Raw genomic sequence first — 16,721 nt, forward strand, 5'->3', positions numbered from 1 at the left:
TATAAGATATAAAAATTATCTTAAGCTATTTCAATCAGAAGAAACAACACAGCAAACTAAAAGAAATTGCCTTTTCTCCAAATCCTTTTATTTGTGACGTCAGCTCTTAAGCATTACTCCATCATTTATATTATCATCTAATTTTTCTTTAGTTATGTATCACCTTATTTTTAATATGCACTAAAGTTAAATCACTAAAAGAAAATTTTAATACTTCATAAAAAGAACCACTTATATTTTATTTAATTACGTTATCAAAACTTCAGCATAATGAAAAATCTTGAATATTTATATATAATTTTTTTCACAAACGATACATCGTTTTATCAAGCACGGAAGAATTTTGAAAAAATTGTTAATTAGTTTACAAAGACGTAAAAAAAAAAAATTTACATATATCAACATTGGTAATACAATTAATATGCACACAATTGTTATAGATGCATAAGCAAGCAAAAAAATAAGGAATGGCACATGAAAGTATTTTTACAAATATTTTACAACATTGCAACCCTTTAAATATCGAAAATTTAACTCATAGGCACTGTGAAAATTTGTTTTTTAAATTGGTATAAAATTACAGCTTTAGTTGGTAACTAAATGCAAATAAATAGAAGCTTGTACATAGCACCATAATTGGTACTACATAATTTTGATTTATAAATAAAATTATTTATATTTACTAATCTTGTAAGGATAAGGATACTTTTTGCGCAAAATTATTGCATATATCAATGTAGGAATGGGTATGAAGAACATATCTTAATTTACTAGTTTTTGGAGAACGTAAGTCACGTTAGGCAGTAACTGAATTTACTCTGATTTTTCATTTAACAGTCCACCAGCTGTAATAAATATTAATTTACTGTGTTAGTGTTTTTTGATTATTATTAGTTTAGAATTTTGAGTTTGTTAATTTTGTAACTTACTAGCTTTTTTGGCATTTTCTAAAAGACTATCTACATTGGGTTGGTATTGGAGAAATTTGGGACGAATCACACGGCGGTATAAGATCAGGGATCCATTATATTCAGTAGGAATCATGAGCCAAATATAGAACAAGCACTAAAAACAAAAAATGACACGAATTAGTGAAAAATACAATTACATAGCCATTGATTGCAAATCTTAATTATTTTCTTACTTTAGCAAGCCAGTATATTGGGAACCAACCAACAATAAAATCAGAGAAATATTCCGCAATAGTGAACACAGCAAATACTGCCCAGTAAGTAAGCCATTTGGTATCATCATCTTTTTGCTTTGTTTCTATGGCTTTCATAGAGCAGTATGCTGGATATGTGAAGCCAATTATGTTGGACACCAATTGCTGTCCTATTCCAACTACAAGGTAGAGTGCCAAGAATAAGACTGAGGCTAAAAACAGAATTTTAGAATTAATCAGAATGTATGTTTCTAGAGCAATAAGTCAAATAACATAATAAAATGATTTTTTTATTGTAAAAAATTGTTTAGTTAATTAACATAAAAAATGTTTTCAATAAATCATAATATAATGCATATATTATACATATTGATAGGAAAAAAACAAAGAGAAATTATACCATAAGCTTTCTATCAGAGCAATCAGTTTTGATAAGCTAATCACATATTTAATGAATATTATCAAAGTTATTATAGACTGATTTATCCGGGGTCTGGATAAAAATACACTCTTAGACATTACAATTAATGACAGTGATAGATGACTTGCAAAAGTAGTCGTATTATCGCGGTAAATGGAGTTAAATACTCGACAGATTTTTTTATTTCTAATATTCTTTACAGTGACACATTGCCATTTTATGACAATTTAAAACCTTGAAGATGAATTATAGAGCCAAAATTTATGGTCAAAATGGGTCGCTCGAGTAAGCATAGACAAAGGAAAAATATGTATTTAGCATTCATTGGCAAGCTTACATTACGATAGGTTCGCAAAAGTTACGTAAATCCGCATAAAATGTAAAAAGGAAATCAACGTACAAAGTACAAGGTGTGTATCCAAATGTGAAAAAGAATAAAGATTATAACCTCGAATTATTGAACTCACCGACGAAGATGTAGACCCTGTCGACACCGGTTTTTTGTTCGGCTAATGCCAGGTATTTGGTCCAGGGTTTGTTATCGTCCTTGAGTGCCTTCTCCAGACTCTCTTTCACTGCCATGATGCGTCCTGCCATATTTATTCTTGACTGTTTTTTGTAAATTTCACGCGCGTTTTTTTTCTGCCAGCACGCACTTGGTGCGTCGATCGTGACAAAGCTCCGAATGTCTGGTTTTGTGCTAACAGCGGTGGCAGTCGTTGAAGGATATGATGGCCTTTCGTTTCGTGTTAGTCGACACGCCGGTGACACCTGCCGGACTTTTCAAGGATGACGACAACGGCGACTCAGCGACGACGTTAAGATCGATTGCGTTTTCCGTAGTCATAAAAAATTTTTTTTTCAGTACTTGATGCCTGATATAAATTGCATTTCACATAATCCAAAGATCAGATTTATTGCTTACGAGATTAGATATAATAACATTATTAAAGTTGTCTTTTGTTTAAGAAATCTAAATTTAAATACTTTACAGTACTTCATTGTTGAATAATTAATTTAATTTTTAAAAAACTCATTGAAAAAAACTTTTTATATAATATACGTCACTATAATCTCATTTTTTATGATTTGTACGCAATAATTTCGTCTTATATTTATTATTATAGAATTATAAATTTTATTGTTTTTGCTCTCTTTTTTTAGTGCAGATTTAAACAGTTAGATGTCACCTCTAATTTACTCAAATTTCTGTTGGCATGACTGCATTCTTGGTTTAAAAAGCTCCAAGGAATTGTTTTATCCAACTAGACAATTAATCATTAATGTAAGCAATAAAGTAACTTTATAAAAGTAGTTTATTGTTAATGAGAAAGAGCACGATTGCGTTAGTGTGAAAATCATAATTCTGACAATTGCAAAACGTAGAAATGTTAATATGTATAGTGATTCAACAATATTTTTTTAATAAGTGTGATAAAAAAATAACGAAGAATTTAATTTTTTACCAACGTATTCTATTATTTTTTTTATTTTTCATAGTGCCAGTTTTGACATATCTAAGTAAGTTTACAAATAAATAACATATTAGTCACTGACATAAGTTTTATTATATATTCAAAAAATTATATCTTAGAAATAATTTTTTGAATTTATAACTTTGAGACCACCACATATCAATTTTGAGTTTAAGCGTGCAAACATCAGTACAGCCAACTTAACTCATCACAGTTGATAAGGAAGTTTTTGACAATTTTTTGTTCAAAATGTTATAATTGCGTAACTATTTGTTCTATCCGCGATAACGTTATCACACATTCATATTTTTATAACTTATATCATAGCTGAAAATTTGATTTCAAAAGAATTATACTTTATTTTTTTTCATTTGAGTTATTTGTGAGATAACATTCCATAACTTCAAGGTCCCATGGTGTAATGGTTAGCACTCTGGACTCTGAATCCAGCGATCCGAGTTCAAATCTCGGTGGGACCTTCTTTTTTTTTAATTTTTATCAGTAATTCATAAACAATCAATCAGAAAAACAAAGTGTAATGAAAAAAATAACTTATTAGTACTTATAAAGTTTGTAAATGACTTGGTAACAAATAAAAAATTTATTACAATAAATGATAATTCTGAGTTTACTTTGTAAAACAAGGTATACACGGATAGCTATACATCCAATTTTTTAAAAAATATCATCTAGGAATAAAAATAATCTGAACAAATAGACAAAATATCATGGATTTACTTCATATTGATTGTTAAGACAACCAAATAGAAATTAATTTATCTAATTATATAAAATTTTCATAAGAATACGATAACTGTAGTTAATTAGTTTTCAAATAAAAATAGTAATGTATAACAAACTATAAACAAAAATAATTGAGTTTTCAATAATATAACTATAGGTAATTAACCTTAGGGAAGATACAAAGCAAATATATTTGTGTTATGGTAAAATCCAAAGAACTTTATTTTACTTTCGGTATATGATACAATACTTCGATATAATTGTGAAATAATACACTCATTATTAGCTCATGAAAAGGAGCTGATTTTCGTATCTATGAGTGATCTTTTGACATAGATGTATAAGTATCAGTTCATTATTACAGAAAATTCCAGGTCATATTTTATATTACAATGGTTACAGACCGTAATTCTGGTATTAGCTTGATCACAATTATATATATAAAATTAATGGTGTGATATGTATTGTTTTTTTGAATAATGATTATTTGAATAAAGCCAAATTGTACAAAATGATATAAAAGAAGACGGCGTTAATTAAATAAATTGAAATTGTAATACATATCAATATAATTATAAATAGAAAACTGTCATTCAAAATGTGTTAAAAATAGAATAATTTCTATCAATTTTTGAATTTACAAAATCTTTAAATTTATCAATAAATGTACAATAATAATTCTTCTAATTTTCAAAATACAAATATCTTAGGGCTTATTTTGGCAACCACGAGAACATTCTTTATAAAATCGGTAAATATTCTATGAAAGAAAAAAAACTCTGATTATAATAATAACCCAATTTTATTACTTATATACAAACATATTTAGAATGTCTCCTATATTTAGAAATGCTTCTTTAACTTATTGGATATAAATTTATTTATTGTACATAAAGTTTTTCACTGAAATTCATTTGCAAGGTAAAACTTTTCAAATAATCTGACTAAATGACTAACTGGTAACTGAGCTTCTACGTGACTTTATTACGTATTGGTCTTAAAAACAAAATGAACACATTCCCTCGTATCTCTAAAATAAAAGACTATTGAAGTATAACGGCTGGTATATTTACATTGTTATTTTCGTATTGATTCGCTTAATTCAATATACACGTTCACGCACCGAGTCTCACCCATTGCAAAAAGATGATCAAGTTATCAGTCAGAAAAACACACTGGACATTCATTCACTCAGTGGAACTTTTGTAAAACGACGAACGATTAGGCGTCTGTAAGAGTTTGTTTTCGGCAGCGCGCATCTTTGCGCATTTGACAAAGAGCGCGATGATGGTAATGATAGCACCGCCGAAGGAAATGACGCCCAAGACCACCAGAACGATGAACCAGCTTTTGAAGTTGCCGATGCGATCGGCGAAATCACAGTTGCAGTTGTCGCTGTCGCTGAGATTCAGGGCTGAAAAGTTGACGGGCCTCAGGGATATGAGTCTCGTTTCGTCCGCCGTCACTTGTCGTCTTCGCGTCGTGTTCACTGGCCTTTTCACGAATTTGTACGTAATGGTGTAGGTGAAATCTTGACCGTCGTAAGAGCCAGCCGCACTGAAGAATTGGATGAGCAGCGCGCTGCCTGACGAGACGATAGGTACCTGAAATCGTGAATGTAATGTTAAAGAGTACTGTGGAGATAAGTAACGGTTGATATTTGGCGAGCCGGGCAAAGCAACCTGTATGTTATTGATGTCGCTGTGTGTAGCGTCGCAGAACGACCACATGAGGAAACTGCCGTTGGAGTGTGTTCCGTTGTAAACGGCCAGCTCGTTTCCCGGGCAGTGATCGAGGGTGTCGTTTCTGCGCTTCGTCATGTGCGTGTCCTCTCCGTTGGCGTTCTCTCTTACGATCTTCAATAGTACGGACACTCGCTCGTTAGAGCGTCCGACGAATCTGTAGTTGCACAGCGTGTTAGGCGGATACCAGCTCCTCGGGGACTTAACGCTGTCGCGCGCCTTGTCGCCGCTCTTGTACGTGAACTCGCAGCTGTATTGATGGCGATCGATCGCCGGACTCGCCAAAGCTCCGGCCGTCGGTGCTGCTTCGGTTTCTTGCAAGCTCAAGTGAAAACCGTCGTGCATTATCGTGCCGTCGCGCTCCGCGTGGAATTCCAAGATAAGGTTGCGTCCGCGCGACATTATTTTTGGGATTCGACCCTCGCTGCAGAACTTTCCGATCTCGAGCACTCGGCCGTTGACGCTCTCGAGCAAAGCCAGGTAGTCGCCCACGCAAGTGCCACTGCCGAGCTTCGCTTCGAGCTCGTCCTGTGGACGTCGGCGACGGTGATGCTGATGCTGATGATGACTCTTGTGATGATGGCCCTCGCGAACCTCCGGAATAGATCGGGATGGCGATGATCTGTCGCGACAATAATGCAAATAAAGTACATGTTACGCTTAGTTGCAGCAGCGTTCGCTCGGGATCAAGCAATTTTACGTTTGTTTAGAAACAAGGCGGGCCACGTGAACTTGATCAGTACGTTTTCAAAACTCGCTATCTCTATTCAAGAAGTTACGTTATACAGTTTTATCCTTCGACTCAATCGCGGAACCCCGAAATTCTACGATTTAGCACTTCTAAATAAGCCAACGGATAAAAGCTCGTCGGATAAACAGAAGATAAGAGAAAGCCAACGCGGTGGAAAGGAACTCTGACGTTGAGAAATAAAACTTGCCATTATCGGAATAAAAGCTTGTTCAATCAATATGTTCGCTGTCGAAATAGAAAAAAGAGCAAAATGAAGCTCTTCTTAAACAAGAAATCTTTTGGAAAAGAGCGCGCGGAGGAGAATGGCGAGCTCGCGCGCGGACTGGCAAGACACGCAAGAAACTTCGGTCGGGGCTTGCGGGCTCTCTAATCCCAAGTAATGCATCAGAGCTAGGCTTCCCGCGCCGGAAGCTCGCGGCGCGCAGGAGAAGGGAAAAAAGGGAAGCGGACAGGAGACGCGGACAAAGACGAAGCGGGTGCGCGCGTATAGTCACCTGTTTTTCGACCAGAACGGAGAGTCGCTCTTGGGATTCCTGCGAGCTTGCTGCTGCTTGACCAGCAGCTCGCTGATGGAGCGAGCGGCATTGTCGACGAGCGACAGCTCGATCCTGCTCTCGTAATCGGAGCCAGTCCGCTGCCTCGACGACCGATTCGTCTCCAAATCGCTTGCCTTCTGCTGCTGACTTCGTAATCGACGGCGCTGCTCCTTCCTCAGGGCTTGAGACTGCTGCTGCTGCTGCTGCTGCTGCTGCTGCTGCTGCTGCTGCTGCTGCTTCTGCTTCTGCCCGATGATTATCTCGTCCTCCTCGTCCCGATCTGTCGAACAGAGCGACTTGGCCGTTAAAGGGGAAAAGGCTTCTTTACTACTGGGATATGGCTTTATTGTTGTACCCTCCACTTTTTCTCTCCGTTCTCTATTGCCGAGGCTACTATCTCGACTGCCCCTCGATGTCTTTGCGTATCTCTTTCGTTATCGCGCGACTTTTTCTTTGTTTCAAATGGACGGCTTGATCGCGCGCTCTCTCTCTCTCTCTCTCTTTCTCCGCCAGCTGAGAAAGGTTAATGTACCGAATTATATGGCTTATTGAGCTGATGGCATTTGTGGTGAATACAAATGTCCTCCGCGCGCCGAATATACGTTTTTAGCCTTTTTTTTCTTATGTATGTTATGTTCCATAACGAAAAAAAAGCAATCATCACCCTGTTAAAATAAACATTTGTTTCAGAATTTTCTGATGAATCCCTAATGAAAATTGGAATCGTAGACACGTTCTTCACGAATGATCAATGTTATCTAGCGAACAGAGAATATCGATTATTCGCGCGCTTGACGAAGAGATCTTTTCAAAGTGGTAACGAGACTTGTTCAAACACTCCAAGCGCAAAGCATATTTCATAAAAATGTTAGTCTGAAAAATCTTACCGCTCCTCGAGTGAGTCCTCTGCTCGTCCGGCTGGTCATTACTCATCTGGCTGACAGATCCGTTTCCGTCCACGTGCTCCTGCTCGCAAAACTCCGATTTGCATGGCTCTTGACTAGTGTGATTCATCAGATTGTAGCGATCGTCGGGCGTTCCCCCGATACGAAATCTGCCCGTGCTCGACTCCAACGCTATACGACAGCGGATACCGCGGGGGTAAATTCCCGGGTAACCGGGCGACACCAGCCGACAGCTCCTCAAGTCGTTGCGATGGGAGCATTCGAGTGGACATTCCCCGGCCATCGAGGCGGAGAGAACCGCAGCGGGTGATGGCTCTTCTTGATGAACATGGTGTCTCTCGTTGGCAAGACGAGCCGGTAGAATGGAGTACTGAGCCGAGAAGATCACTGGATTTTCAGCTGCGAAGCGACTTTCCGAGTCCAGGACTACCGTCAAGTCGGGCCCTCGACGCAACACCAGTCTATAAATGCAGCACATTAGTTACCAGAGATCCTCGATACGTTAGACAAATATGTTAATTCCCATGCGAGCGCCGTTTGCTCTGTTTTTGAAGCGCGTGCCGCCGGCTACGAGAACGAACTTATTACCCGTGACGGGAAATTATCCTTGGCGCGGCATGACGAAAGTCACCGCGACAAATCTGGTTGCGGGAAGCGTGACGGCGATGCAGCTATTCGGATGTGCGGTGGAGCAAGCACAACGGCTATGCTCGCTCTTTCGCCGAAGCAGAGAAGGGTGACATTCTGCTTTATGGATGGAGATCGACGATGGGAAAACTTGATTCTACCCGTCACGCGCGCTTACATGCCACTTCAATGTGTCGCGCAAAAATAGTTTGCTCTTGCTCTACACGCCTCTACTACTTTTTTCTCTCTCTATCTGGGGAGTGAGATTTGTTTGTTCAACCCTTTTCCTGTATTTTTGTTTGCTACATGCGTGTGTCGACGCGATAAACAGAAATGCAAAGGGGGAATTTCCGCGAACGATTTTTTTCTTTTAGCTGGCTTTCTACCTAAGCGTTTGATTGACTTGCACTATTGCATTTTAAAGTTTCTTTGAAAGTTAGTTGAATACGTTCTGAAATCAGTTAATCCTTTTAAAGCGCTTGTAATAGGATTACAATTTTCATGTACGTTTCAATTATTACTTGTATTTTTGAAAGGTATTACATTTACTAATGCACGTCGGAGTTTCAAGAGTATCAAAGTAAAATAAACATTTTTTCTTATCAAATTTCAAGATATACATTGACAAAATGTTTAATGATCTACTTTGTCAAACTACAGTAAATGACGAATGACCAGCTAGCAGAAAATGAAAAAAAACACGAAGAGCAGCAATTTCTCCTATTTCAAAAAGTATTTGTTCGAGTTATAGATAATAAATAAAGTGACGTCGTCAAAATAAAAAAAAAACACGCTATAAATGGATCCGAATCCATTGATCTTTTTTCGTGAGAGAAGCGACATCACGGTCAATGCTCAAAAATTGCTTCGCTCTTCTTTATAGGTTTAAAAAAAACAGAGTTTCGAATCAACAGGAGGAGTACCTCCGTTTTATTTTCGTACACAAAGTGCACTCACTCGTCCAGAGAGTGGATATTGCGAAAAAAGTAAGCCAGATAGAAAACTTCGGTAACAAATATGTGTGTGTGTGTGTGTGTGTGTGTGTGTGTGTGTATAAAATGAACGATTACCCACGATGAAGAATGTAGCATTTTAGCTCATCGATCAACGGAACGATACGAAATGTTTTGGTGAAATGATAAAGTGACTCGTACGAATTCGCGGAAAGATCTTTTTCGTCTAAAAAATAAAAGATTACTCGCTCGAAATTTCTTATTTCGAAAAATCTCGATGTAAGCGCACGAAAGCTGTCAATGAAATCAAAGCGAATATTTTCTAGTCCAATTTCCTCAAGATAAAAGAATAGGCTTTCGACAGAGCTTCGAACGTGCAAATTAGTGCCGAAAAAAGATAGACAAGGGACGGACAAAATCAAGGTGTCGAATGAATCAAACGTTTGCTCTCGTCGGCGGCAAGAGTCGACCTTAATTAAAGCTTTGGGAGGATCCCTCTCCTTTGTTCATCCAACAAAGAGAGAGAGAGAGAGAGAGAGAGAGAGAGAGAGAGAGAGAGAGAGAGAGAGAGAGAGAGAGAGAGAGAGAGAGAGAGAGAGTCACTTTATACATAGAGTCGCTGTACGAACGCGGAAGCTTGTTAAAAAGTCGGTCGACACAGGCGCATCCCGTGGTGTTTTCGCAGCGCCTCTGTCCAAATTAAACGGATTCCCGGTGTGTGTACGCGTGTAAATTTCGCGGCCAAAGTAAACGTCGCTCGCCTTGCTTGTCTCCGTTCTGGGTGCCTTCTTTGTTCCTAAAATTTGGCCACGGCGATAAATTTAAATCTGAGGAATATCATCGTCGCCCGCGCTTTTCCACGAAAGCATGCGCATCTCGTTTGGTTACATTACCTTGTGGTGTTGCCGGTTACGTGTCCGCAATAACGACCCGCGCTCTCGTCGAGGTCCTCCAGCTCGTCGGAGAACTGCACGTAGGCACCCTCGCAGCGCGCGTTCTTCAGCACGCCCACTTGCATTCTTCTTATTTTCACCTCTATCACCTGAAATGTTTGCGAATACATAAATGCGCGCGCGTGCACTCGTTTGTCGCACCAACTTTGCAGGCCGCGTCAGGTGTACGAGAAAACCAAAGAGAAGTAAATGAAAGCGTCAACTGGTCGCACGTATAAACGTGCAAGCGAGTGCGGCTTCGCAAATGCTTTGCAAGAACGATCCGTTATTTCTTATTGGAGGGTCGACGAGCGGCGTGGCGCGTCGGGGATAAACTTTACGATCGGGCCGCGCACCGCTGCCATCCGAATTTCGCGCGTCCGGTGTGTCGGGTGTTAGCCCGAATTTGACCAGTCCAGAGCGAGAGAGAGAGAGAGTGAGAGAGAGAGAGAGACGAAGGGTTTGCTGGACGTAAATTGGAATTGTTCGTCAGCAGCAGCGGCAGAACTGGCTGCGGCAAAGTTTTCCAAGAACGCGCGTGATGGCGATGGTGGCTCTCGAAATCCCATCGACAGTCTCGCGTGGCCGATCATTATTAGCCGTCACACGCGTCCTATAAATAAGCCGCAAGCTATCTGTGTGTCTGCTAAAATATTATTCTTATTCGCGTGGGCTTTGATGAAAATTTACGAGGCCGCGGTACGTGCCGGCGTTCAAATTTAACAGACGCACGCGTCAAGACAAGAGCGTATGAGCGCGAGGCCGAGAGCGACAAAGAACGGGCACGTGAACAAGCAAGATTTCCTACACGTACCTGCGGATCTCTTATAGGCGCTCTTATCCTTATGACGCACCTTCCCATGCGTCCTGTCCAGCGTATCCATCCTACGGAATTCCTCACTGTCCGGTTACATCCTGAAAGGGCAAACAGATCGATCCAATCCATTATTCGAAACACGCAAAATCCACGTCTCAATCACCTCTTCCCACGCTCAGCGCAAACGATACATTTTTTGGAAAAACCATCCCCCCATTCCTGGAACAAATGGCGGTAATGTTAGTTTATCTTGCCAGGCGCAGGAGATTTTCATTAGCCCGCACTCGATAAGGAGTTCGGTTATAGCGTTCTCGGCTCATCGCGCGCGTGCCCGCTTGATTTATTGCACATCCGACTGCCGTTTGCGCGCAAGCGCGAGTGCCTGAAAGGGAGCTTGATGCACTTATCCAAGCCCCCGAAAAATCACACGCGAACGTCCTATCCGAGATAAACTACTGCACGCGCGTGCGGTGTGTGTGTGTGTTTGCGCTTGACTGCTTTTGTGACCCGAGCAAACGTTTACCGAGCTGTTTGGTTTTTTCTTTTCCCTTTCTTAATTCTGGCGTACGTTTGCTTTGTCCTGGAGATGTCTTTGTCGTTCGATATGGCTTCATATTATGATTCTAGCAAATACATTTTTCAATTGCACAAGTGTTACGCATTAATATTCGCAAACTGGCACGAACAATTCTTTGCTTGCGAAGCACATGGGATTTTGAATAACTAAAATATTTCGGAAGAGAAGAATTTATCTTTGACAAATAAATTGATGTGAAAATATTTCACGCAGATATGACAAATACTGAACTGCGGAAAAGTCAAATAATAATGAAAATTCTTTTCAAATGGCACACCGGATAAAAGTAAATAATACGTCAATAGAATTTTTGTTTCGGCAAATCGTGAAAAAGTCATTTATTGAAACGAGATTCGTACGAAAATTAAAAAAAAAATATGTTTTCACGAACTACGCATCCACGCGTGTATGCAATAAAACTATTTTTATATCTGACGTTTTCAAAGCTCCACGCGTGATTTCAGTATTTCACGAAGAAGCGTAGTGCCAGAAAAAAATGCCATGTGAGAATAAAAGAAGAAGAGAAAAAAAGTGTTGCTTTCGAAAAACGAATCGTGAAAATTTTCAACGAAAAAATCCCATGCGCGTATAGAAAGGCGTGATATCAGTTATTTTTTGGGCTCCCCCTCATCGGGTATACAGTTCACTTATCCGCGCGCGTGCAGAAGTCGCGTGCGAGGCACGTGCGTGGATTTTCCGGCGCGCCTATCAATAGTACACGCACACGTACGCACAGCCCGCGACAACCGACAACGGGGCGATTAATGTTTTACTCGCTTTTAATGCAGGCGACTTTATGTGTGTATACGAGGAGGATTAAGCTGGGGGCTATCGTCGGGAATTAGACGGCTATGATGATGATGTGCACGCGTGCGAGGGGTACGTCCGCGGGATGTACTACGGAAGATATAGCGAGCAAGTTAGGAGATACGTACTTTCTCTCTCTGTGGACGGGGCGAAATTTGTAAGAATACTGGGCTACTTGATGCGGCTATTTTCTCAGGGTATTGTCCTAAGGGGAGACGATCTTCCGCAGCTTTTGTCGGAGATATAAACGACTGTGCGGCATTCGATTCAGGCGGTTTCTCTCACTTATGATAGATCTGGCCGCTTAAGACTCGAAGAAGATCTCCTCGACGGACCACGGATCAAATTAGCAGAAATATGTTTCGAGAAATTTCCGGCTTCTAAGCGCGGAGTCTGCACGAGTGCGCTGACCATGCGCCTCTCTTGTACCTGCCTCGTTTCATTTTCTCCGAAATACCGTTTCCAAGCGATAAGGCCCACGTCGTAACGACCAAACTTTTATATGGATAAACTTTTGCCGCCGATTGAACCAACCGAATTCCCTGATATTACAGGTAAACAAAATCAACATTTTATAGGAGAGCCTGCTTGTACATACCCTCATCACGAGTTTTCCGAGGGCGAAAAAAAGGAAAGGCCGCAACGCTCCTGCAAGGAAGGGCAAATAAAAGTAGAAGGATGCTCAAAGTAGTGGGTTGAGAGAAAGGGGGAGGGTGTTAATCCGGCGACTTTCGCCGATTACGTTATACAGACGCGCGCACACACACACACCCTTCCACACTCACACAGAACTGTATAAATGCTTCTCGTTTAGGCCCGGCTGTCCGCGACGATTATGTGTCGCCTTTTAGGAAGAGGAAAAAACATTAACGGGTAAGCCGCGAATAAGGAGCTTGTGCACTGTGGGTAATGAAGGCGATGCGGCTGCTTGCGAAGCTTATCCCTCTCTTTTTCTCTCTCTCTCTCTCTCTCTCGATCTCCAACGCGCGCGTTCTTTTCAGCGCGATTAGATGCGGACTTTTTAACACCCTCTTTCGAGCTTTAGCTTTTTTCTGTAGTTTTTTCAATGGCTCGTGTTTTTAAGGGTTAATAATTAAGTTAATGGGTGTGTCATATAGCGAGAGCTCGGGCAAAAACTATGTATTAAAGGTAGCAGCGCGCTTTCCGCGGGCAAGTTATTAAAAGTTAGATAAGTATTACGACTTATCTTGAATTTTTCACAAGTACTAAAGTTGTCCATTCCACCCAAACAAGAAATAAATAATAACGGCGGAAGAGTCCGAGCGCCGTCTGTTCGTTAAATCATTCAAGTGGACACGTCATTGCGAATGCCGCTCTCTTTGCAAAGAAACCGAGCCAAGACGCTCTTTCTCTCTGGCGAGATTAAATTACATTGCGCCCGAGTCGCTAATTATTACAAGTTTGAGCGCCTGGCAATGAAAACTTGATTGCTAATGTGAATACCCCTATGAGAAATAATACGAGGTAGTTGCGCGTGACTTTGGAACAGAGGCAGCAGCGGCAGGCAGCGAAAGAAAAAAATCATATTTGCCGTCAAAAACACGCACTTAAACCCGTCTCATTTCCGCAAATTAACAGTGCCGTCCTCCCCCTCGAGCGAGCCCCCACTTGATGAATTTCGCGCTAGAGGCGTTCCATATGCATTCATCCCTGTCTCATCTCTTGTCTCTCGAGTTTTGTTTTTATTCCTTTTATTCCTTTCTGCTTTGAGCAGCCAGCGGCGGCGTTGTTGCTTATCGCGCCGCCGACGCGGCGAGAAATACGGAATCTCTTCTTTTTTTCTTTTTTTCTTTTTTTCTTTTTTTCTTTTTTCTCGCGCGCGGGCGTTTAATTATAAGATGCGCGCGCGCCAAGCTGAGTCACCGGATTTCTTTTCTCGTTTTTCTCTCTTCTCTCGCTTATGGAATTAGACTAGCGCTGACGAGGACGGAGTGTTTCGTGCTTAATTTTTAATCCCGACGATTGTGCGGTTGACAAATGTCTTTCGCTTCGCGTGACTTCTTCTAACTCACTCTGCTTGCTTGCTGTGCTGGAATGCGTATTCCTGCAGAGCGCTTGTCGCTCTTCATTTTTGTTTTTACGTTTGGCAAACAGCATTTTTCACCTTCCCGCAAATTTTCCCAAAGTTCGACCAACTTTCATGAAAAAGGAAAGGCGTCGTTTACTCGACAGTCTCTTATTCGCAGATTAGAATATTCTTTTGAGGGTTGCGCTTTATTTGCCCGCTATCCGCGGGAAAGCTCTGCAGATGTTACAGATGTTTTTTCTACGAATGTGTGCTTACGGAATTGTAAGTAATTGAGAATGGCGCCTTTTAAAATCGCTACTTTTTCATTTTCATTAATCGAATTTTATTGACGAGCAAATGCACCGGCAACTAAATTGCACAAATAAAAGTCAATGCTGCGAATGGAAAAACCATAAAAATAAAATGTACAAGTAATCTTGTAGGGGGTTTAAAGCGATAAATTTAGCGCGTTAAATAACAATTAACTTTCCCAGAAAATCGATATAAAAGAAGCGAAAGTAACAACCCCGCAGGGAAGGGTGCGTCGATCGAAAACTATTAAATCTAAAATTACTCGGAAGAGTCGCGCCCGTTAAAATCCTCATGGTATAGAAGAATAAAAGAAAAGAAGACAGTGAACTCATCGACGATCGGAAAACTAAATTAGCAAAACGACTCGATCATGCTCTCGGGGAAAGCGAGAGTGTTTTGCGCGTGTGTGCAGACCGCTTAGCTCTCGTTATCCGCGCGAGAGGCACTTTAATGGCAAAGTACTCGAAGACCGTCTTTTGTCCCGATAGCATCGAAATTTATCATTTATACTCGATTTAATTTTTATCCCAAAGATGATAACAATAAATGCCGAGAATCGAACGGACGACGAAGAGACACAGACGACCACAGAAAGAACCCTCCATAAGGATAATGAGTGCGCTCATGCGAAAATTGCGTGTGCGCGGTTCGTGATTTTTCGTGCTCATCGTTCCCCTCTTCTCTGCCGGTTATTCGGACTTTTGTACGCTTCCTGTCTTTATTGTCTCACGTCGTTAACACTTTGCAAGGTTTCATTTCGTTGATCCTTATACATCCTTTCTAAAATTTATAGTTTATGGTTTTCTGTCGAACCGATATTTCGTTGATCGATGGAGCGTGAAGCGGCTGACAATCGTCTAAGTTATCTGATGACTTACGAGCAGACTTTTGTGTCCTCTTCGTGAGGCATACAAAAGATAGGCTGTGCACAGTACGTCCATTTAGCTTCCGCAGCAGAAAGCAATTATAATATAAGAATTAAATACTTTCAGAAGGTTTTTCCTTTCTTAATTCACATCGTTTCCTCTAAAATGGAATAGTGAGTCAATGTTCGTTGTAATGTGCGATTAGTTGCAGTTCTCAATTTTTCCGCTAATTAAATAAATTTATTCCTTAATTAAATAATATTTATTCCTCACAATTCCCCTCGCGCACATCAGAGAAAAGAATTATCTATATTTTTCTGCGGCCAGTAGCTCTGCAAAGATAAACCCGCATCCTAGTGTTCATAAATAACCTTAATGCGATCAATCAATCAAACTTCTAATTACCGCAGTAGCAATTCCATATCTCTTTCTCTTTCTCTCTTTCGCGGTGGCTTTCATTCGGCGCCCTTTTGTTTCGCGTAGACCGTCCTTTTCATTTTTAGCCTCGCATCTCGGCGCATTTAACCGTGCGCGGCGGTGGCTAGCGAAGCTTCCCTCCGATCGCGATGGTAATCCGATTCCGCGTCCCGAGTTTTTTCCTCGTTATATTCGCGAGGCTTTTCCTTTGTGCCATTCGGTCGTTAAAAACAGCGGGTGCGTTCTTTCCGCCCATTTTATTTTATTTTTTCGCCGACACCAACAGCCATATCTGCGTAATATTGAATTTCGAGGCTGAAGCGAGAGTTAATTAAGTCGAGCGCCGCGGCGTCTTGAAACGAGAGAGAGAAAGAGCGAAGAAAATTTCTCTCAGGGCTTATGTGGTGAAGTTGCTGAAAATCAAATGAAGTGAAAAAGCTGAAAAGTTGAGATTAAGCTTCGACGTTAGATAGTCTGAGTGGAAAAAGCTCAAAGTATAGCTTTAGCTTTCGCAACAATGTCGATTGAATTTTCATTTTCTTCTTCCTCGATAACAAGCCGAAAAAAAGTGCCAGCGAAAGAAAAAGAGAGTTTGTCTTATTCATGAGGTATGAAAAGCAGAAGCGCACGGGTGATTGGCACGGA

General features: G+C 40.5%; 2 protein-coding genes and 1 non-coding gene across 4 annotated transcripts in view; 1 reads left to right on the plus strand and 2 right to left on the minus strand.

Annotated features, from left to right (window-relative positions):
- Window positions 1-334: 334 nt before the first annotated feature.
- On the minus strand, window positions 335-2,343 carry LOC131674277 (receptor expression-enhancing protein 5). The gene is made up of 4 exons (XM_058952865.1): window positions 2,054-2,343; window positions 1,145-1,377; window positions 930-1,065; window positions 335-845 (listed from the first exon to the last, which is right to left on the minus strand). The coding sequence occupies exons 1-4, from the start codon at window positions 2,181-2,183 to the stop codon at window positions 814-816; spliced, it is 531 nt and encodes a 176-aa protein (XP_058808848.1). The 5' UTR covers window positions 2,184-2,343; the 3' UTR covers window positions 335-813.
- Window positions 2,344-3,468: 1,125 nt separating this feature from the next.
- Trnaq-cug (transfer RNA glutamine (anticodon CUG)) lies at window positions 3,469-3,540 on the plus strand. Its single transcript has one exon. It is a non-coding gene; the product is annotated as a tRNA-Gln (tRNA).
- A 494-nt stretch (window positions 3,541-4,034) lies between these two features.
- Window positions 4,035-16,721, minus strand: part of LOC131674283 (uncharacterized) — a 38,096-nt gene continuing 25,409 nt past the window's right edge. The window contains exons 3-8 of one of the 2 annotated variants that reach the window (XM_058952874.1): window positions 11,066-11,166; window positions 10,213-10,361; window positions 7,722-8,200; window positions 6,793-7,114; window positions 5,488-6,169; window positions 4,036-5,409 (exon numbers count right to left, since the gene is read on the minus strand). In XM_058952874.1, the coding sequence (XP_058808857.1) occupies window positions 4,993-5,409; window positions 5,488-6,169; window positions 6,793-7,114; window positions 7,722-8,200; window positions 10,213-10,361; window positions 11,066-11,166 (2,150 nt within the window). In that variant the 3' untranslated portion in view covers window positions 4,036-4,992. Of the gene's footprint in view, window positions 5,410-5,487; window positions 6,170-6,792; window positions 7,115-7,721; window positions 8,201-10,212; window positions 10,362-11,065; window positions 11,167-16,721 lie in introns of both variants that reach the window. The other variant, XM_058952875.1, reaches the window with a different exon arrangement.

The sequence above is a fragment of the Phymastichus coffea genome, unplaced genomic scaffold (genome assembly GCF_024137745.1).
Source record: "Phymastichus coffea isolate CEN01 unplaced genomic scaffold, Cenicafe_Pcof_1.1 PCOF00225, whole genome shotgun sequence".
In the NCBI taxonomy this organism is placed as follows: Eukaryota; Metazoa; Arthropoda; class Insecta; order Hymenoptera; family Eulophidae; genus Phymastichus; species Phymastichus coffea.